Source organism: Mastigoproctus giganteus, chromosome 1 (genome assembly GCF_048544385.1).
Source record: "Mastigoproctus giganteus isolate SK-2022 chromosome 1, ASM4854438v1, whole genome shotgun sequence".
Taxonomy (NCBI): Eukaryota; Metazoa; Arthropoda; class Arachnida; order Uropygi; family Thelyphonidae; genus Mastigoproctus; species Mastigoproctus giganteus.
The window spans coordinates 168,143,927-168,159,786 of record NC_143575.1 but is presented as its reverse complement, the minus strand read 5'-3'; the positions used below and the strand labels follow the sequence as shown (position 1 = coordinate 168,159,786).

The 15,860-nt window shown below is 34.0% G+C and overlaps 1 protein-coding gene across 1 annotated transcript in view; it reads right to left on the bottom strand.

The window, feature by feature from the left end:
• The window catches only part of LOC150091245 (dipeptidyl peptidase 1-like), a 45,587-nt gene that overhangs the window by 11,997 nt on the left and 17,730 nt on the right, over nt 1-15,860 (bottom strand). The window contains exon 4 of the mRNA XM_090382958.1: nt 4,715-4,833. Within this exon, the coding sequence (XP_090239084.1) occupies nt 4,715-4,833 (119 nt within the window). The remainder of the gene's footprint in view (nt 1-4,714; nt 4,834-15,860) is intronic.

Below are 15,860 nucleotides of genomic sequence, written 5' to 3'. Positions count from 1 at the left end.
TAATAATACTAGCCACTTGAGCAATTCTCCCCTCCAAATAAGTTCACATGATGCAAATGGTTTCTCTGTGCTATCCCTTGGCATTAAAAATGATCAGCAGAAATTTGAATGTCTGCTGCATGATTCATAGTACAAATATACTAATTTTGAAAATTCAACCATTATTTTGTCCCTTTAACAAATATAAATCAGTTGAACAAGAAAGTTTTCTGTTCAGTTTTTATGTTTATCATATTGAAAGTTAAAGATATGATTGGTTGGGCTATTATTCATCAGCATGTTTCTTCAACCAATAAGATTCATTCTGTAAACAGAATCTGTCAATAGTTTAGCATCATACTAAGAGCCATTGTACTGTACCTTGTTAAAAAGTCGTGCCAATTTTGGGCAAGATAGAGCAATTGTAAAAAAAGACTCACTGTACAACCTAACAACTGAATTTGTTGAACCTGGATGTAGCAATATAGTTTAAATGCACTGAGCCCTGCATGGCCAAAACCAGAAGGGATTTTACACTGAGAAAAATAAATATTCAGTACCTTAAAGCCAAGACTAAGATCAACCAAAATAGACATATTAAAACCATATAAAGCTACATCTGGATACTTGTATCAGAACTTGTATGACATACATGTCAAACAAGTCACAATACATCATCTCATACAAATTATATGCAATACTTTCCATAATATATATTTTGTATGTTTAATCAGCTTTTTTCAGAAAAGAACAATTTATCCATGGTTGTTTTGCTTGTTGTGTTTACAGTAATCATGGTACAAAAGTGGATATATATATATACACACAGGTAACCGTCATATAACATGGTTGTTTGGTTCCTACAAAATCTCATGTAATGCAAAACCATGTTATACAGAACTAAGAACCAGTACAAAAAGGGGGGTTACGTTCCAAAAGCTAACAAAAATACACAGTTTTTTTTATATATAACTATCGGAAACTAAATTTTTATAATAGTAATAACGTAATATTTTAACTTTATTTTTATAATAGTAGTAACTTAAATAGTAATTACTGAACAAATGTCTTACCTTACAAACTGTGAAACAATGTATGTGAGATAATGTACTTTCATTTAATTTTTTCCCTCTTCATCGCTGCTAAGCACAATCAAATGAGAACGTTTTCTCTGTTGCTGAATATCTTCATCTTCTGAACTTTCTTCTGCAGCATCTTGATTTTGTGTATCTCTGCTCTCTTCAAAAAATCAGTAAGCTGGGTTTGTTTATTTTTTCTTGATAGATCTTTGTAAATTTCATGGTATGGAGCTAAATATTTTTGAAACTCCCTTTTGAACTTTGTGCTCCTTTCAGTCGAAGGATCTACATTCAAAAAATATGATTCTGATTGCTCGGCTAACTTTATGCATTCCAGTATGCTTTTTAGTGTGAAATTTGGAACTTCAGGATTTTCTTCTGCTATCATCTTCTGAATTGATTTGGTTTACTTCCAATGTCATTTCCACCAAATCTGCTTTGCCAGCCTCTTCTTCTACCAGTAATTCGTGAATGTCTTCAGTAATCATATCATCAAAGCCTTCTCCTCCTACTTACTTAGCAAGTTCTACTATCGCACCAATGCTATTTTCTGCCGGTTCGACCATATTTCGTGAATGAACTGACTCTGGTGATAAATTTTTCCAACACACGTTTAATGTTGACAGTTTTACTTCTTTGAGTGATAAAGCTATGATTCCGATACAGTCCACAACTGAAAAATGTTTCCATGCCTCCATCACTTCAATAGATTCGGAATCAATTTTTTTCCAAAATCCATTTTCTGATGTAATGAGCTTTAAAGGTAGATATAATGCCTTAATCCAATGGCTGAATTAAAGAAGTTGTATTAGGTGGTAGGAACATTACTTCAATGTTTGGATGACTTAAACCTTTTGGATGTCCTGGCGCATTATCCAGTAGTAATAAAACTTTGAAATCTAGATTTTTCCACTTTAAATACTTTTCCACATCTGGCACGAAACAGTTTAGAAACCGTTCTTTAAACAAACCGGTGGTTATCCAAGCTTTTTTATTTGCTTTCCAATATACTAGTAATGCATTTTTATTTACACCTTTCATTACGCGAGGATTAGAGGATCTATAAGCCATCATAGGTTTTATCATATAATCTCCTGATGCATTACTGCACATAAGTAATGTTACACAATCTTTTGATGCCTTAAAACCTAGTACAGTTTTCTCTTTTTTTTTGAAATAAACATTCTGTTGGGCATTTTTTTACACCAAAGGCCTGTCTCATCGGCATCGAAAACTTGATGTGGTGTGTATCCATGCTCTTCAATAATGTTTTGAAATTCCTCTGCATGCTTCTTGGCAGTTTCATTATCAGCTGATGCACTTTCCCCTTGAATTGTTATGTTATGTAACTAGAAACAGTTTTTAAATTGCTCAAATCAACCTTTATTGGCAACAAACTCCGGGTTAACAGAAGATTTTCCATTTTGTTTTAAATGGTTATAAATTTTTAGTGACTTTTGTTTAATTACATTTCCATCTAATGGGATACGTTTTTTACTGCTATCGTCAAACCAAATGCTGAGTGTTCTCAATTATTGTTGCTCAGGGAAGAGCTGTCATATTTGCAGAAATGAAAGATCCTGTAGCAACAGCAGTTCTAATTTTCTGTTCATTTTTCTTTATGGTCCAGATTGTTGCTTCATTTAAATTTAAACTTTTTGCAACATATATAGCCGACCGGGCTAGCCGAGTGGGTAAAGTACCTGCCCGGCAACCCAAAGGTCGCGGGTTCGATTCCCGCCTCGGGCTTGGATCAAAGTACTGCAAAAACCTTGGGAGGTGCAATATGGCCACAGAAGCCGATGCGCCAACAACTACCAAATCAAAAAAAAAAAAAAAAAAGCAACATATATGATACCTTCCCCCTTTTATAAGACAATCCAAAATTTGTATCTTTGATTCTAAAGAAATAGTATCTTTTGAGCAGTGCTTTTTTGCTTTCCATGGACATAATTTAGGGCTGGAATTTAATTCACAACAAAGAACAAAGTTTAGTAATACATACTCGGAAAAATTAATAAGCGATCAAATAAAAACCAAAATAATCTTACAAAAACCTTAAAAGTCATGAACCGCCCACTTCGAAGTCACAACTTTTTATGCTCTCAAACAAGCACAGATCCTAACCCAGGGATCTCCCAAAAAATACAGTGGACCCTTGCTTTACGATTGGTTCACTGTAATTAAATCACTTTATGATGGACTCTTCATAATAAAATACTGTTTTAAACGGCATTTCTAATAAGTGATAACAGAGGAATATTATCCACAGGCTATAAAAGTAAAGATATAAAGCACAAATTTAACTTTATTACCTTACCAAAGTAAAAGATACGTGAAAATCGGAAGAATATTTTCCAGTTAGCAAAATAAAAATAAATTTACTCTTACATATGTATTGAGCATTACAGCTCTGGTTCATACTATCTAGTACGTAGCTTAATTAATACGTACTATAATATGTACATACTAATTGATATTTCTGTTCACTGACTTTTTTTTTGTTTGTAAAATTTAAAACATTAAAAACGATAAGCAATTAATAACAGGGCATGCACAAGTTGCAAGTGAGATACGGAGTAATGAGTTTCTGAAAATTATTTATGTTTTTATATGATTCAATATTTGATGGAAGGGGAAATGCATTTCACCATAATAATGTGAAAATCCACAGAATTCCAGCTGTCGGTACTATAGCAAATGCAAGAAGATTGAGTTTACTACTCATTTATGGTAGTAAACGGAAAGTGCAAATTGTTTTATGGTCGTGATCTCCAGAAATGTGCTTTAGAAAAATATCACAAATGCGATAATGACTAGTGAGTCAACACTGGGGATTCACAAAATGGAATGGAAACGTTGAAAAATTACATCCAACATAATAGAAGGATTTCCCCAGCACAAAAATACCATATTATGCGAGGATTGTTGCAATTCTCAAACCGTGTTAGAGTGAAACCATGTTGTAGAAGTACTGTATTATACGGGAGTTGCCTGTATATATCTAAATAAACATGGATTTTTGCTGGATTTTGAATAAATTTGCTTGATTTTATGGAACTATGACTTGAAAATATTTATATATAGTGTAATTCTTTATTTCTTTTATGTGGTCTCCCCAAAAAGTAATGTACATGCATTTAAAAACATGGAACTATCCTAGTCCAATCCCAAAATAACTTGCACACTTGGGTTTTGCAACAGTAGTTGCAGTTGGTGCTCATTTTGTAAATGTTAACAAATAGTGAAATCACTGCACATAACGAGGACAATTTTACTGTTAAAGGACTACAAACATTTATAAAACAGATTATCATTTAAAAGAAGCAAATTCTTTTTACTACAGTTATGGGCATTTGCAATTAATATTTCCGAATAAAAGTAATAATATAAAATTCATGGAAGTTTTCATATAATATATCCAGTTCAATAAGGTGACCCATGTATATATAACACATACATTGCTTACCATGCTTGAAGTTAAGCATTTATACTATCATTTAATATTACAGTATTTTTAATATTTTAAAAAGAACATTAATTCAAACCTTATGTGAAACTGGTATATGATTTACTAATGATTATTAACTGTCTCCAATCCTCTTATTACTGCTGTAATGAGAACAAAAAAAATTCTACTGTTGTGCAATACATACCCTGGTTCCTGACAGGAGATACAAAATTAATGCCATTGACATCTCTCCAATCAAACTGTTCAGGTAGCTCTCTGGCTATATTCCTTACTTCTTCTGTAACTGGAGCTGGTTTTGGATGGCTATATATAGGGTGATTTATATTATTTTATTATCAGTCTTTCATATTAATGAGACTTGAAAAGAATAATGAATTTTTCAAGACCCATCAAAATATTTTGTAGCCAAATCAGAAACCTTATACTTCCTGTGCTGAGTGTATTTCAACTTTTTTATTACCAAGATGCCAAGATACAAGGCCAAATAGCCTTGTATCTTGGTAATCTTCCAGCAACACGAAAATTGTAGTGAAAAAGTTAAATGTAAGGTAAACATGGCTAAAAATAAGGTTGTCAATAAACAGCTTCCTTAACTTACTCAAGTTTGTTATTGGCTGTACAAAATTCCTTGTTCAGGGTTGTTAGATGCTTGAAAAAACAAGATTTTATTCACTTTATAATAATACACACCACCAGTGTTTTCATTTCAATTGGATAATCCTGATGTTCATGACCTATTTGTAATATTTATAGTTATTAAGCTTTTGTGGCATGTTATTTCCTACACAGCTGACCATATTAGACACATTTCTGCAATTAGAATATTAGTGCCTGTAGCACAGTGCAAACATAGTTTTATAAAGGATGAATAATGTTTTACGGAATATCTATCTTCAAAAAGATTTAGTTTATTCCAAATAATTATTAAATAGTATCTTATCTGAAATTGATTCTAGCCAGTGATATGCTTGCAAGGGCTCGAGGCAGTTCATGCAAGCCCCTTATTAAGAGAATTAGTTTTATAAAATTTAGCAGGCCATTTTGACTGGGGACCACCCTTGATTGAAATTCTTCCCAAGCAAACCCCTTGTTAACAAATAATAATAGTAATAGAGGCACATGACGCAAGAAAGCAAGCATATGAGCTTATGTAGCATCAGCCAAAAAAAAAAAAAAAAAAAAAATCACACAACCATTCCCTCTAAAAGTTTGTCAAGTTCCTCCTTGAATTTATTTAAGCTATCAACTTCCACAACAACAGATGGAAGTTTGTTCCAGAAATTAAGCACCTGCTGGCTAAAGGCAAATTTTTGCAAATCTATTCTACAACTGTCTTTCCTGAATTTGAATTTATGCCCCCTTAGGTTCGTAATCTGACCGAGTGGAAGAATCCCATCAGAATTCAGTATGATCACCCCATTCAAGGCCTTATACACCTCAATCAGATCGCTTCTCAGGTGCCTAGTCTCCAGCCCCTGCAATTTGCAGAACTTAAACCTCTCTTGGTAAGAGGATCACTTCATTCCCCTCACCAATCTTGTTGCCCTTCTCTGTACACAGGAAGTGGGGAAAAGTCTCATATAAGAGATAAGTATGATTAGTAATCTGAAATATAATTAGGCAGTAAAATCAATAACTCATAGAAGGTTAACACTGCTCAAAAATAAAAATTTAATCTTGAATACCAAATGATTTTAAATATGGTCTGTATATTCTGACTCCTTGGACATTTCTGTATAAAGCCAGAGACAAGTGAATATTAAAGTAATTATGCAGATATAAAATCTGGAAAAAGTATATTTAATTTAGCACTTAAAGCATATTACCATGTATGTATGATGGGATTTGATCTATCAGTATATACAAAAATAAACTGTTGTGATGCACAAGTTTTTTTGCTCTTCATTAAATTTTTTTTTTCTGTGTGTTCAAAGTTGATTACCATTGATTGGTAAGTCTTTATATAATCCACATGCAGTATAATAACAAAGCATTTCTGAAATCTAAAGAAATGCCCAAAAACGTTAAGTTTGGTCATTTTAAATGGCAACACTATATCAGTTTCATTTTATATTTGGCAATTTTTCTCTCCTTATCACTTAAGATAAGTTTAAACTATGAAATTTATGTTATAAAAATAACGTAAATTCTTATAATAAGTAAAAATTCTTTAAAAAAATTATTGCATATCAGATAAATATGAAACTACTGAAACTTGTAATAGTACTTCGTAAAGTTGAAATTAATTTCCCTTTTAATATATGGCAGTTCTTAAATAAATTTTAATATAAAATTCTCAGCTTCCTATGTTAAATTTTATGTTTTAAGCTGTTGTGGGGATGCTACACAAAGTTCAGCTTATTATGAACCAAATATTCTTTAGTTGCACAATGTTTAGTTTTTGAATGTAAGATGTGTTTGCAATGTCTAACCACCCCTAGTATTTGTTATCTTTTATCATTCACCTATATTACTAAATAAAACAAACCTAAGTACTATGTATTACAAAATAGTTCCTTCAAACATCATACAAACTGGTGTTGAAATGGCAATGTTATATGAAAGAAACTTGTTTTTGTTTGAACAAGGAGAATTTATTTTGCAGAGAATTAACTTTATGTTCTACTTCTTTAACCCTTTATAAATGCATGTATCAAAATCATTCTTAAGTAGGCATGAGGGATAGTGGCACATCCATTTTTAAATGCTCATAACAGGTCCTTTTTTTTTTGTATATAGGACTATTTTCATGTCAACTTTCAAAAATTTATAGCACCATCACCAACATACAACTTTCACATTTTCTAGTTGATAATATTGCAATTGTAAAAAAATATATCATTCATATTATTAGCAGTTATTAAAAAATAATAAAAACTCAACTCAAGTGCAGCATTGGCAATCCCCAGTGTTATCAGCATTGTGAATTTGTTTTGTGAAATTATCCCATTTTCATATTTTTTATAAATTTTCATTTATCATGCTCCCAAGAAATATACATTTTGTAAGCTGAACCATTATTATAAAAAACAAAAATAATTGCTCTTGTCTGTTTAAAGTCTCATTGGGGAAATTCATATTAAAGAAAGAATTGGTCTCCCAAGATCATGAGAAATAGACACCATTAGATATGAAACCAAACATATGAAATCAAAAATACTGCCTCTATCAGCTTTGGCAAATAATTGCCTTCTGTGCAGACATGTCATTTCAACACATTTTTGCATCAGTATTTATGTGGGAAATTCACATGGGTATTAACTGTGGAATTATCAAATAATGGCATCATGGCTAAGTATGGGGGGGGGAAATGCAGTTTTACTCATATTTCTGATTGCATTTTTCTTGTTGTGACAGCAGGTCATAATGAAGATTGTGGTTCTACTTGTAGCAGACTAATTCTTGACCTTTTACATCTCAGTGGAGGGATTGAAATACTTATCCAATATAATTTTTTATTTCTTTAAATGAAAATTTTGAAAATTATTTAAATAACATGATTAAAAAAAACATTGTTTTTTTTTTAATCATGTTATTTTCAGTCAAATAAAACTTTTTATTAATGCTCTTGAAAATAAAAAGAAAACATTATAAACATGAAACTATAGTCACTTCCATTATCCACTTTAAAAACCATTAAACACATAAAAATTCAAACTTGCACATGTACTTGTATTAATATGTTTTCTCAAATATATAAAGAAATGGATATAAAAATAATAATTGAGGCAAAAAAATATTTTTATATAATAAGGAGTATCTGATTTTAAAAGAGGCAGCAACCATTGGGAAATAAACATATCTAAGTTACAGTGAAACTGCAAGTCAAAGCAGAAGGCAAGGAACAGTAACACAGACAGTTTCCCTGGACCTGGCGGGTTATTTCCATTTTTAATTCAGGGTAAACAATAACCGTTCACTTACAGGATTATTGAGATAAAAAAACTGTCTATATTTACGAAGGTACTAAAAATTAGAGCAATTAACTTTGAGGCAATAATTAATGCATAATTAGTTTTTCAGAACAGCACTTGTCAGGTCTAGCATAACACTGGCCAACATGTAAAATGTTACGAAAACAAAAATACCCAATCTTGACTAATTTTATGCCACTGAACATGAAGATCACATTAAAATTTGTCGATTGGCTCTTGTTTTCGAATTACAGTTGGGATCTCATATTAGTGAGTTACTTTGTTCTCAGTTATTCGAAGGTGATTTGTTCTCAGTTAACAGTTGTTCTCTGTGAGATTCCTACTTTTCGCACAGTATTTGTGTTGTGTAAAATTAATATGCCCCATAATTGTGTGAATAGTCCAGATGATTTCTGTTACATATATGGGGAAAATATATGAATGATATATTTTTTTACAATTGCAAAAGTCACATTAGCTTCAAGAAAGTGTCTCTTAGCTCGAGCCATGAAAAAGCCTACCAGGACAAGAACCGGGCTCCACACATATGCTGAACTACCTGTTCATCAAAACTCAACACATGGGTGAATCGAAAGGGGCATTTTATGCTGTTTGCAGTGCCCATGATATGGAGGGAGCCAACAAATCTCGTCACAAACTGCTGTTACTTCTATATGGTGCCTCCTATTATTGACAATGAAACAAAATTGGACAGTGATGTACCCAAACATAACATCTGCAATTCGTCCCTTACCTCACAGTGAGGTGCTACCTATTCTTGAACCACACAACTGTTTCTCTGTACACTCTGATGAAGATCAACTTGATATACATGAAGAAGTACAGCAGCCGTCTATATCAAGGGATCCACCATTTTATCCAAACCTTTATCCTTCTGAACCACACAAGGTCACATGAACTTAATGACCTCATCAGGGATTTCGAACTGCTGAAGAATAAGGAAGAGCTTTTGGCCTCAAGGCTACAACAGTGGAATCTTCTAGATCATTCTGTGAAAGTGACAACATTTTGTATTTGAAATAAAGACTATGATAAATTCTATCAAACAGAAGAAGAATGGTGTCTATTTTTAGAAGCTTCTAAGGTTAGCCTTAACTAACCTTAGCACAATTCCATTGTTATTACACAATTTGCTGCCTCCAACATCTCTTGTGTATGTCGTCCACAAAAAATAAACAAATGTAAACATGAAGAACATCCACTATCAGAAATATGAGGGCAGATATATGGAGATTTAAAGGTAATCACCATTTTATTAGGACTACAAAAGGGTTACACTAAGTATTTTTGCTTTCTCTGCAACTGGGATAGTTGTGCCAAGGATATGCACTACGAGAAGAGGAGTTGGCCTCAACAAAAATCATTAACACCTGGAACAAAGCATTTGAACCTCTAACAGATCCAAATAAAGATTTGCTTCCACCACTCCATGTCAAACTGGGGCTCATGAAAAATTTCATGAAGGTTTTGGAAGTGAATGGGTCTGCATTCACATACTTGCAAGAGAAATTCCCAAGACTTAGTACAGAAAAGATTAAGGCAGGCATTTTCATTGATCCATAAATAAGGCAACTTTTCAAAGATGAATGTGCCCTTAGTGATAGCGAGAAATCAGTGTGGAAAGCCTTTTGAAATGTGCTGACTGGTTTTCTAGGAAATGTTAAAGCTGGCAACTGCAGGCAGCTTGTGGAAGATCTCATTACTTCTTACAAAAAACTGGGGTGCAACATGTCATTGAAGATGCATTTATTGCACTCACACCTGGATTTCTTCCTGCCAAACTGTGGTGCCATTGGTGACGAACATGGTGAGCACTTCCATCAAGACATTGCAGCAATAGAACAAAGATACAAAAGCAAATGGAGTGCCATTTTAGCCAATTATTGTTGGATGGTGAAAAGGAATGCTCCCAAAGCCAAATACAAGCAAAAGGCAAAAAGGTTCCATGTTTGACACAGATATGTTCGTAACTACATCTTATTGCCATATAAATAAAAAATACCTTGTATAAATATAAAAAACTACTTTTTTTTTTCAAAAACTAAGAGCCAATGTGCTATTTTAAGCACTATTTGTGTGTTTAGCAGCCCAATACTCACTTTCATGGCCGTAACAAGATAAACCCAAAATTTGTTGTTCAGTGCCAGGTTAAATAAATAGGTCTAAAGCATGTGGTTTCCAAAGTGGGCAATACTGCATCTATGGAGGTGGGGGGAGAGCAGTGGGATTACCTAGGGGGAGCACTAAGAGGCCAGGGAGCAGCAGGGATGTGCTGGAGGAGGTGGGCCCTGCTGAGCACGTTGATCGCTTACTTACCATTGACCAGGCTAGAGCCTATGGTGAAACATCTTACTCACTTTTTATTTAAAGTTTTACTGCTCTTATTGCTCCAAAGCTATTTTTTCCTTTGGTCACTTTTTTTTTTTTTTTTTTTTTGCATTTACAAAGGAAATGCAAGCTCCTTTTGCATTTGCAATGTCATATTTGGTGGAACCAACTTCTATCCAAGCAAAGAAATCAATTGCTAAACGTGGTATTTAAACCAGACATTGGGAAACTGGTATCACTTCATCAACCTCATCCATCCCATTACATGTGGTAACCAAGATCTTTGCTGAATGACTATTAGATTTTGAGAAGCTGGTATCACTGGATCAAGTTCATCAATTTTGTTGAATTAAACTAAAAAGTTTGAATTGGATTTTGAATAAATATGCAATTAATTGCTAATGTTTTGAATTTTATTGTGTTATTAGCAGGTGTGCTTTTTATGGGGTAGGGTAGAGGTACTAAGGATGAGTTTATGAAACCAAGGGTGCAGTGGTTGAAAAAGTTTGGGAACCACTGGTCTAAAATTAGCCATCATTCTCATAAGTTGGTAGAGATCCACTTTGTGGATCATCCTTGAAACTTCTACCTTCTTAAAAATCAGTGAAAACTTCTTGCTCTAGATGCAACTTCGCTCCCACAAATATATACTGTTTCATTGTCACCGTTGCAGATTTCTCCTACTTCATTAATTTTCATATTAAGAATAAATATAAATTATCAAGAGATAGCATTAAAAGTATAAATTAATTTTAAATAAACTTTCTTTGGGCTGTAAGATATGTGCTAAGACAGACTATGAAAAAATATTTTGCCATTAAAGGCCAAGAGCAATAGTAAAGAGCTTGTTTGCATATGGGAATGCTACAGGGAACAATCATTTGGTCTGCTACACAGAGTAGTAAGATACAGAGTGGACACTCTCATAGGTGATAATGTTAATTCCTTTTACATGTTAAAGTGCATAGAAAGTGGAGCCACCCTTGTATGAACATAGAAACAGGCCAGAACATTGCAAAGAGTTCCTGGAGAATTTTCTAATTTTGTAATTGCAATTGGACAATATGTCAATTCACTGATTATTAGTATGAGATATTCACAATTAATTTTTATTCCAATACAAAAAAAGATGCTATGAAAGACAGACAATAGCGAAATATAAATACAAGTAAAGGTTTTGAGAATAATGAAATTGCGGTTATAATAGCCATGCAGTAACGTTGAAAAAAGCTGTTTTCTCCTTCAGTTGAAATCCTCCTTTTTCTTTTACTCCCCCCCCCACACTTTTTTCTCCTTCTTATACTTTAAATTCATTTCTCCATTGTAATATGATAATTTACTTATGGTTTCACATATATATATTTAATAAGTAATATTCTTAAATATTTTGAATGATTTTTATCATATAATGGCTACACATTGGCTAAAATGTAGCCTAGGCACTTGTCTCATTGTACTGAAACCTTTTATTATCACCCACCTGAACCCAATAGTGTACATAAAATTTTGTATTTATTAATGTTTATTGCAACTGGCACACATGACCATCTTAATCTCCTTCTAGGCTGTATTTTGGCCAAAGTTTGGCCATTATATTTTAAAATATTACTTATTTGACCTTAATTCCATAAATCTGATCACTTTGACTAACCTCAACTCTTGTTTTAGGTTGCGATATAATGAATTGACTCCTTTTGACTTTGGTTTTCATTTTTATTTAATTATTTCCCTTTATTCATTTATTATTTTAGGCCTGGCATTTTACGAAATGAACACTGAATCATTTAGCTGCTAACCAGAGCCACTAATAATTTTTTTTTTTTTTTTGTATACTACACAAAAATACAAAGAATCTGGAATCAATGAAAAATTTGGAAGGCAATTACCTGTGAGTAAATTTTGACTGCTTTATTGCTGAGTTAGTTATTTACTTTAACAAAAGTAATTTAGCATTCTTTCATTTAGATCACTATTTAATTGAGTTTGTATTACAACAAAAAACACAAACATCACACTTTATAATTGAAATTCTTTTAATTTATGAAGTTTCTCATTACATATGAAAAAATTTTTGTATTATATGTAGTCTTCTGTAAATTTAAATAGTAATATCATCGCATGAAATGGCCTGTAATATATAAAAAAAAGGCATGTTGATTTAAAGACATATGCCAGTACAAGCAACAAAACTAAATAACTTAATAATAATAAAGCACCATGTTACAGTCTTTGTTCAGTACAATCCTTGATTTCATAAACTGTAAAGATGCTATGACATATATTCCATGCTGTTACTGAGAGATAAGCTTTGCTTCCTTGCTAATACAAATATCAGTATCTTTCTTACAACTCTAGCATCAAAATCATCCAGTTGACATAGATGGACAGTGCAATGTTGAGTCAGTTTGGTGTGAAATAAGCACTGGGAAAGCAAAAATGAGAGTAGGAGTGTGTTATAGGCCTAATGGCTCTAATGAGTACAACGAACAATTGTACAGAGAAATAGAATGGGCCAGTAAATCAGATTGTATTATAATGGGGGATTTTAACTTCCCAGGTATTCACTGGAACTTGTGCTTTGGTCACTCGCACGCTAGCAAGACTTTTGTGGTTTATTGGATAATGGTTTTCTGCAGCAACATGTTCAAGAAGCAACCAGAAAGGGTAATACTCTTGATCTGGTTATCAGCAGTGATTATTCATGTATAAAGAATTTGCAGATAAAGGAACCACTTGGTGGTAGTGATCACAGTGTACTGATGTGGGATTTACTTAAAAATATAATTACCATCAGGGGTAAAGGGAAGGGTTTTTGCTTCCATAAAGGTGACTACGGTGGTCTCAGACAGTTTTTAAATTCTGTACAGTTGGACAAACTGATGATGCTACCAACAGCAAATTCCAAGTGAGAACCATTCAAGGAACTAATCATGGAAGCTACTAGGCTTTTCATACTGATTAAGAAATATTGTTCAGAGTTTAGGCCTAAATGCATGTCAGATGAACTAATGAGATTCGTTTTTTTTTTTTGTTAGTTGTTGGTGCATCGGCTTCTGTGGCCATAATGCACCTCCCAAGATTTTTTCACTACTCTGATCCAAGCACGAGGCAGGATTCGAACCCACGACCTTTGGGTTGTCAGGCAGGCACTTTACCCACCCAGCTAGCCCGGTCAGCATGAGACTTGTGGCAGAGAAGAAAAATGCATGGGATGCATATAAATTATCAGGTGACACAGAAGCCTGTGACAGATATAAGCTACTCTGTAATCAAGCCATAAAGGAGGTTAGGCAAGCAAAGGCAGATTACGAGAAATCTTTGGCAAAGAATGGTAAGAAAAACAGCAAGGACTTCTTTACTTATATAAACTCTGGAAGGAAGGGGTTGAATCAGATTGGTCCACTTCATATATCGATGGTTTGACCATTGACGATCCTGCTCAGATAGCTGACAAACACAATAAGTATTTTGCATCTACATTGAGGAATTGTTAAGGGAGGAGAAGGCCAGAAGATTATCAAATTGTAACAGGGTGCTTAATGATTTTGTAATAACTGAGAGAAAAGTGGAGAAGAAATTGTTGAAGATAAACATAAGAAAGGCACTTGGGCAGATGGGATCTATCCAGCTATATTAAAGGAGGCGGCAAAGGAAGTCAGCAAACTCTTTGCCATAATTATGATAGCATCCTTGGACTTAGGGGAAGTCCCCATGGACTGGAGATGTGCAAACGTATCCCCAATTCACAAAGGGGGGGGGGTCTAAGAGTGACACAAGTAATTACAGACCAGTTAGTTTAACTTCTGTTCCAGGGAAAATAATGGAGTCATTGGTTTAAGATGCATTGCAGGATCATCTAGACAAGACTGCAGTAATAATTCAGACACAGCATGGATTTGTTAAGTAAAAGTCTTGTCTGACAAATTTTATTGGATACTATAATGTGCATACAAAGAAACTGGATGCAAAAAATTATTTTGATATCATATACTTGGATTTCGGGAAAATGTTTGATACTGTTGCGCATGGAAGACTACTGTACAAATTACAGCAGTATGGTATTAAGGGTAAATTGCTACAATGGGTAAAAGGAAGGTTGAGTGAGAGAAGACAGAGAGTGGTAATCAATGCACTGCTCTTTGTGGACTAATGTTATTAGTGGGGTCCCCAGGGTTCGGTGTTGTGCCCGCTGTTTTGTATATTTATCAGTGATATTGATGAAGGTATATCAGGCTTAATATCGAAGTTTGCAGATGATACAAAGATTGGCAGGGTTGTTAATGACAGTAATGGCAGTGTGCTACTGCAACAGGATCTAGAAAATTTGCATATGGAAGACTACTGTACAAATTGGAGCAGTATAATATTAAGGGTAAGTTGCTACGATGGGTAAAAGGAAGGTTGAGTGGGAGAAGACAGGAGTGGTAATCAATGGATGCTGCTCTTCGTGGACTAATGTTATTAGTGGAGTCCCCATGGTTTGGTGTTGGGCCCGCTGTTGTTTTGTATATTTATCAATGATATTGATGAAGGTATATCAGGCTTAAATGTCAAAGCTTGCAGATGATACAAAGTTGGGCAGGGTTTTAATGACAGTAATGGCAGTGTGCTACTGCAACAGGATCTAGAAAATTTGGGCAGATGGGCTGAGAGGTGGCAACTAAAGTTTAACATTGACAAATGCAAAGTATGGCATATGGGTAGAAGTAATCCCAGAGAAACGTACCAACTCTATGGTACTACCCTCAGGGTAATAGAAAATGAAAACTATCTGAGAGTAATTGTACAGTCAGATATGAAGTTTTCTAAGCAGTGCAGACAGGCGGCCAGAGCAGGTTATGGGGTATTGTCAATGATACACAGGAATTTTGCTAGTAGGAAAAAAGGAGGTGATTATCCCTTTGTATAAGGCAATGGTCAGGCGAAGCCTTGAGTACTGCATACAGGTCTGGAGGCCTCATTTTCGGAAGGATGTTGAGTTGCTTGAGTGTGTACAGAGAAGGGGAACGAAGGGTCCTCTTACCAAGAAAGGCTCAAGTTCTGCAATTTGCAGCGGGTGGAGACTAG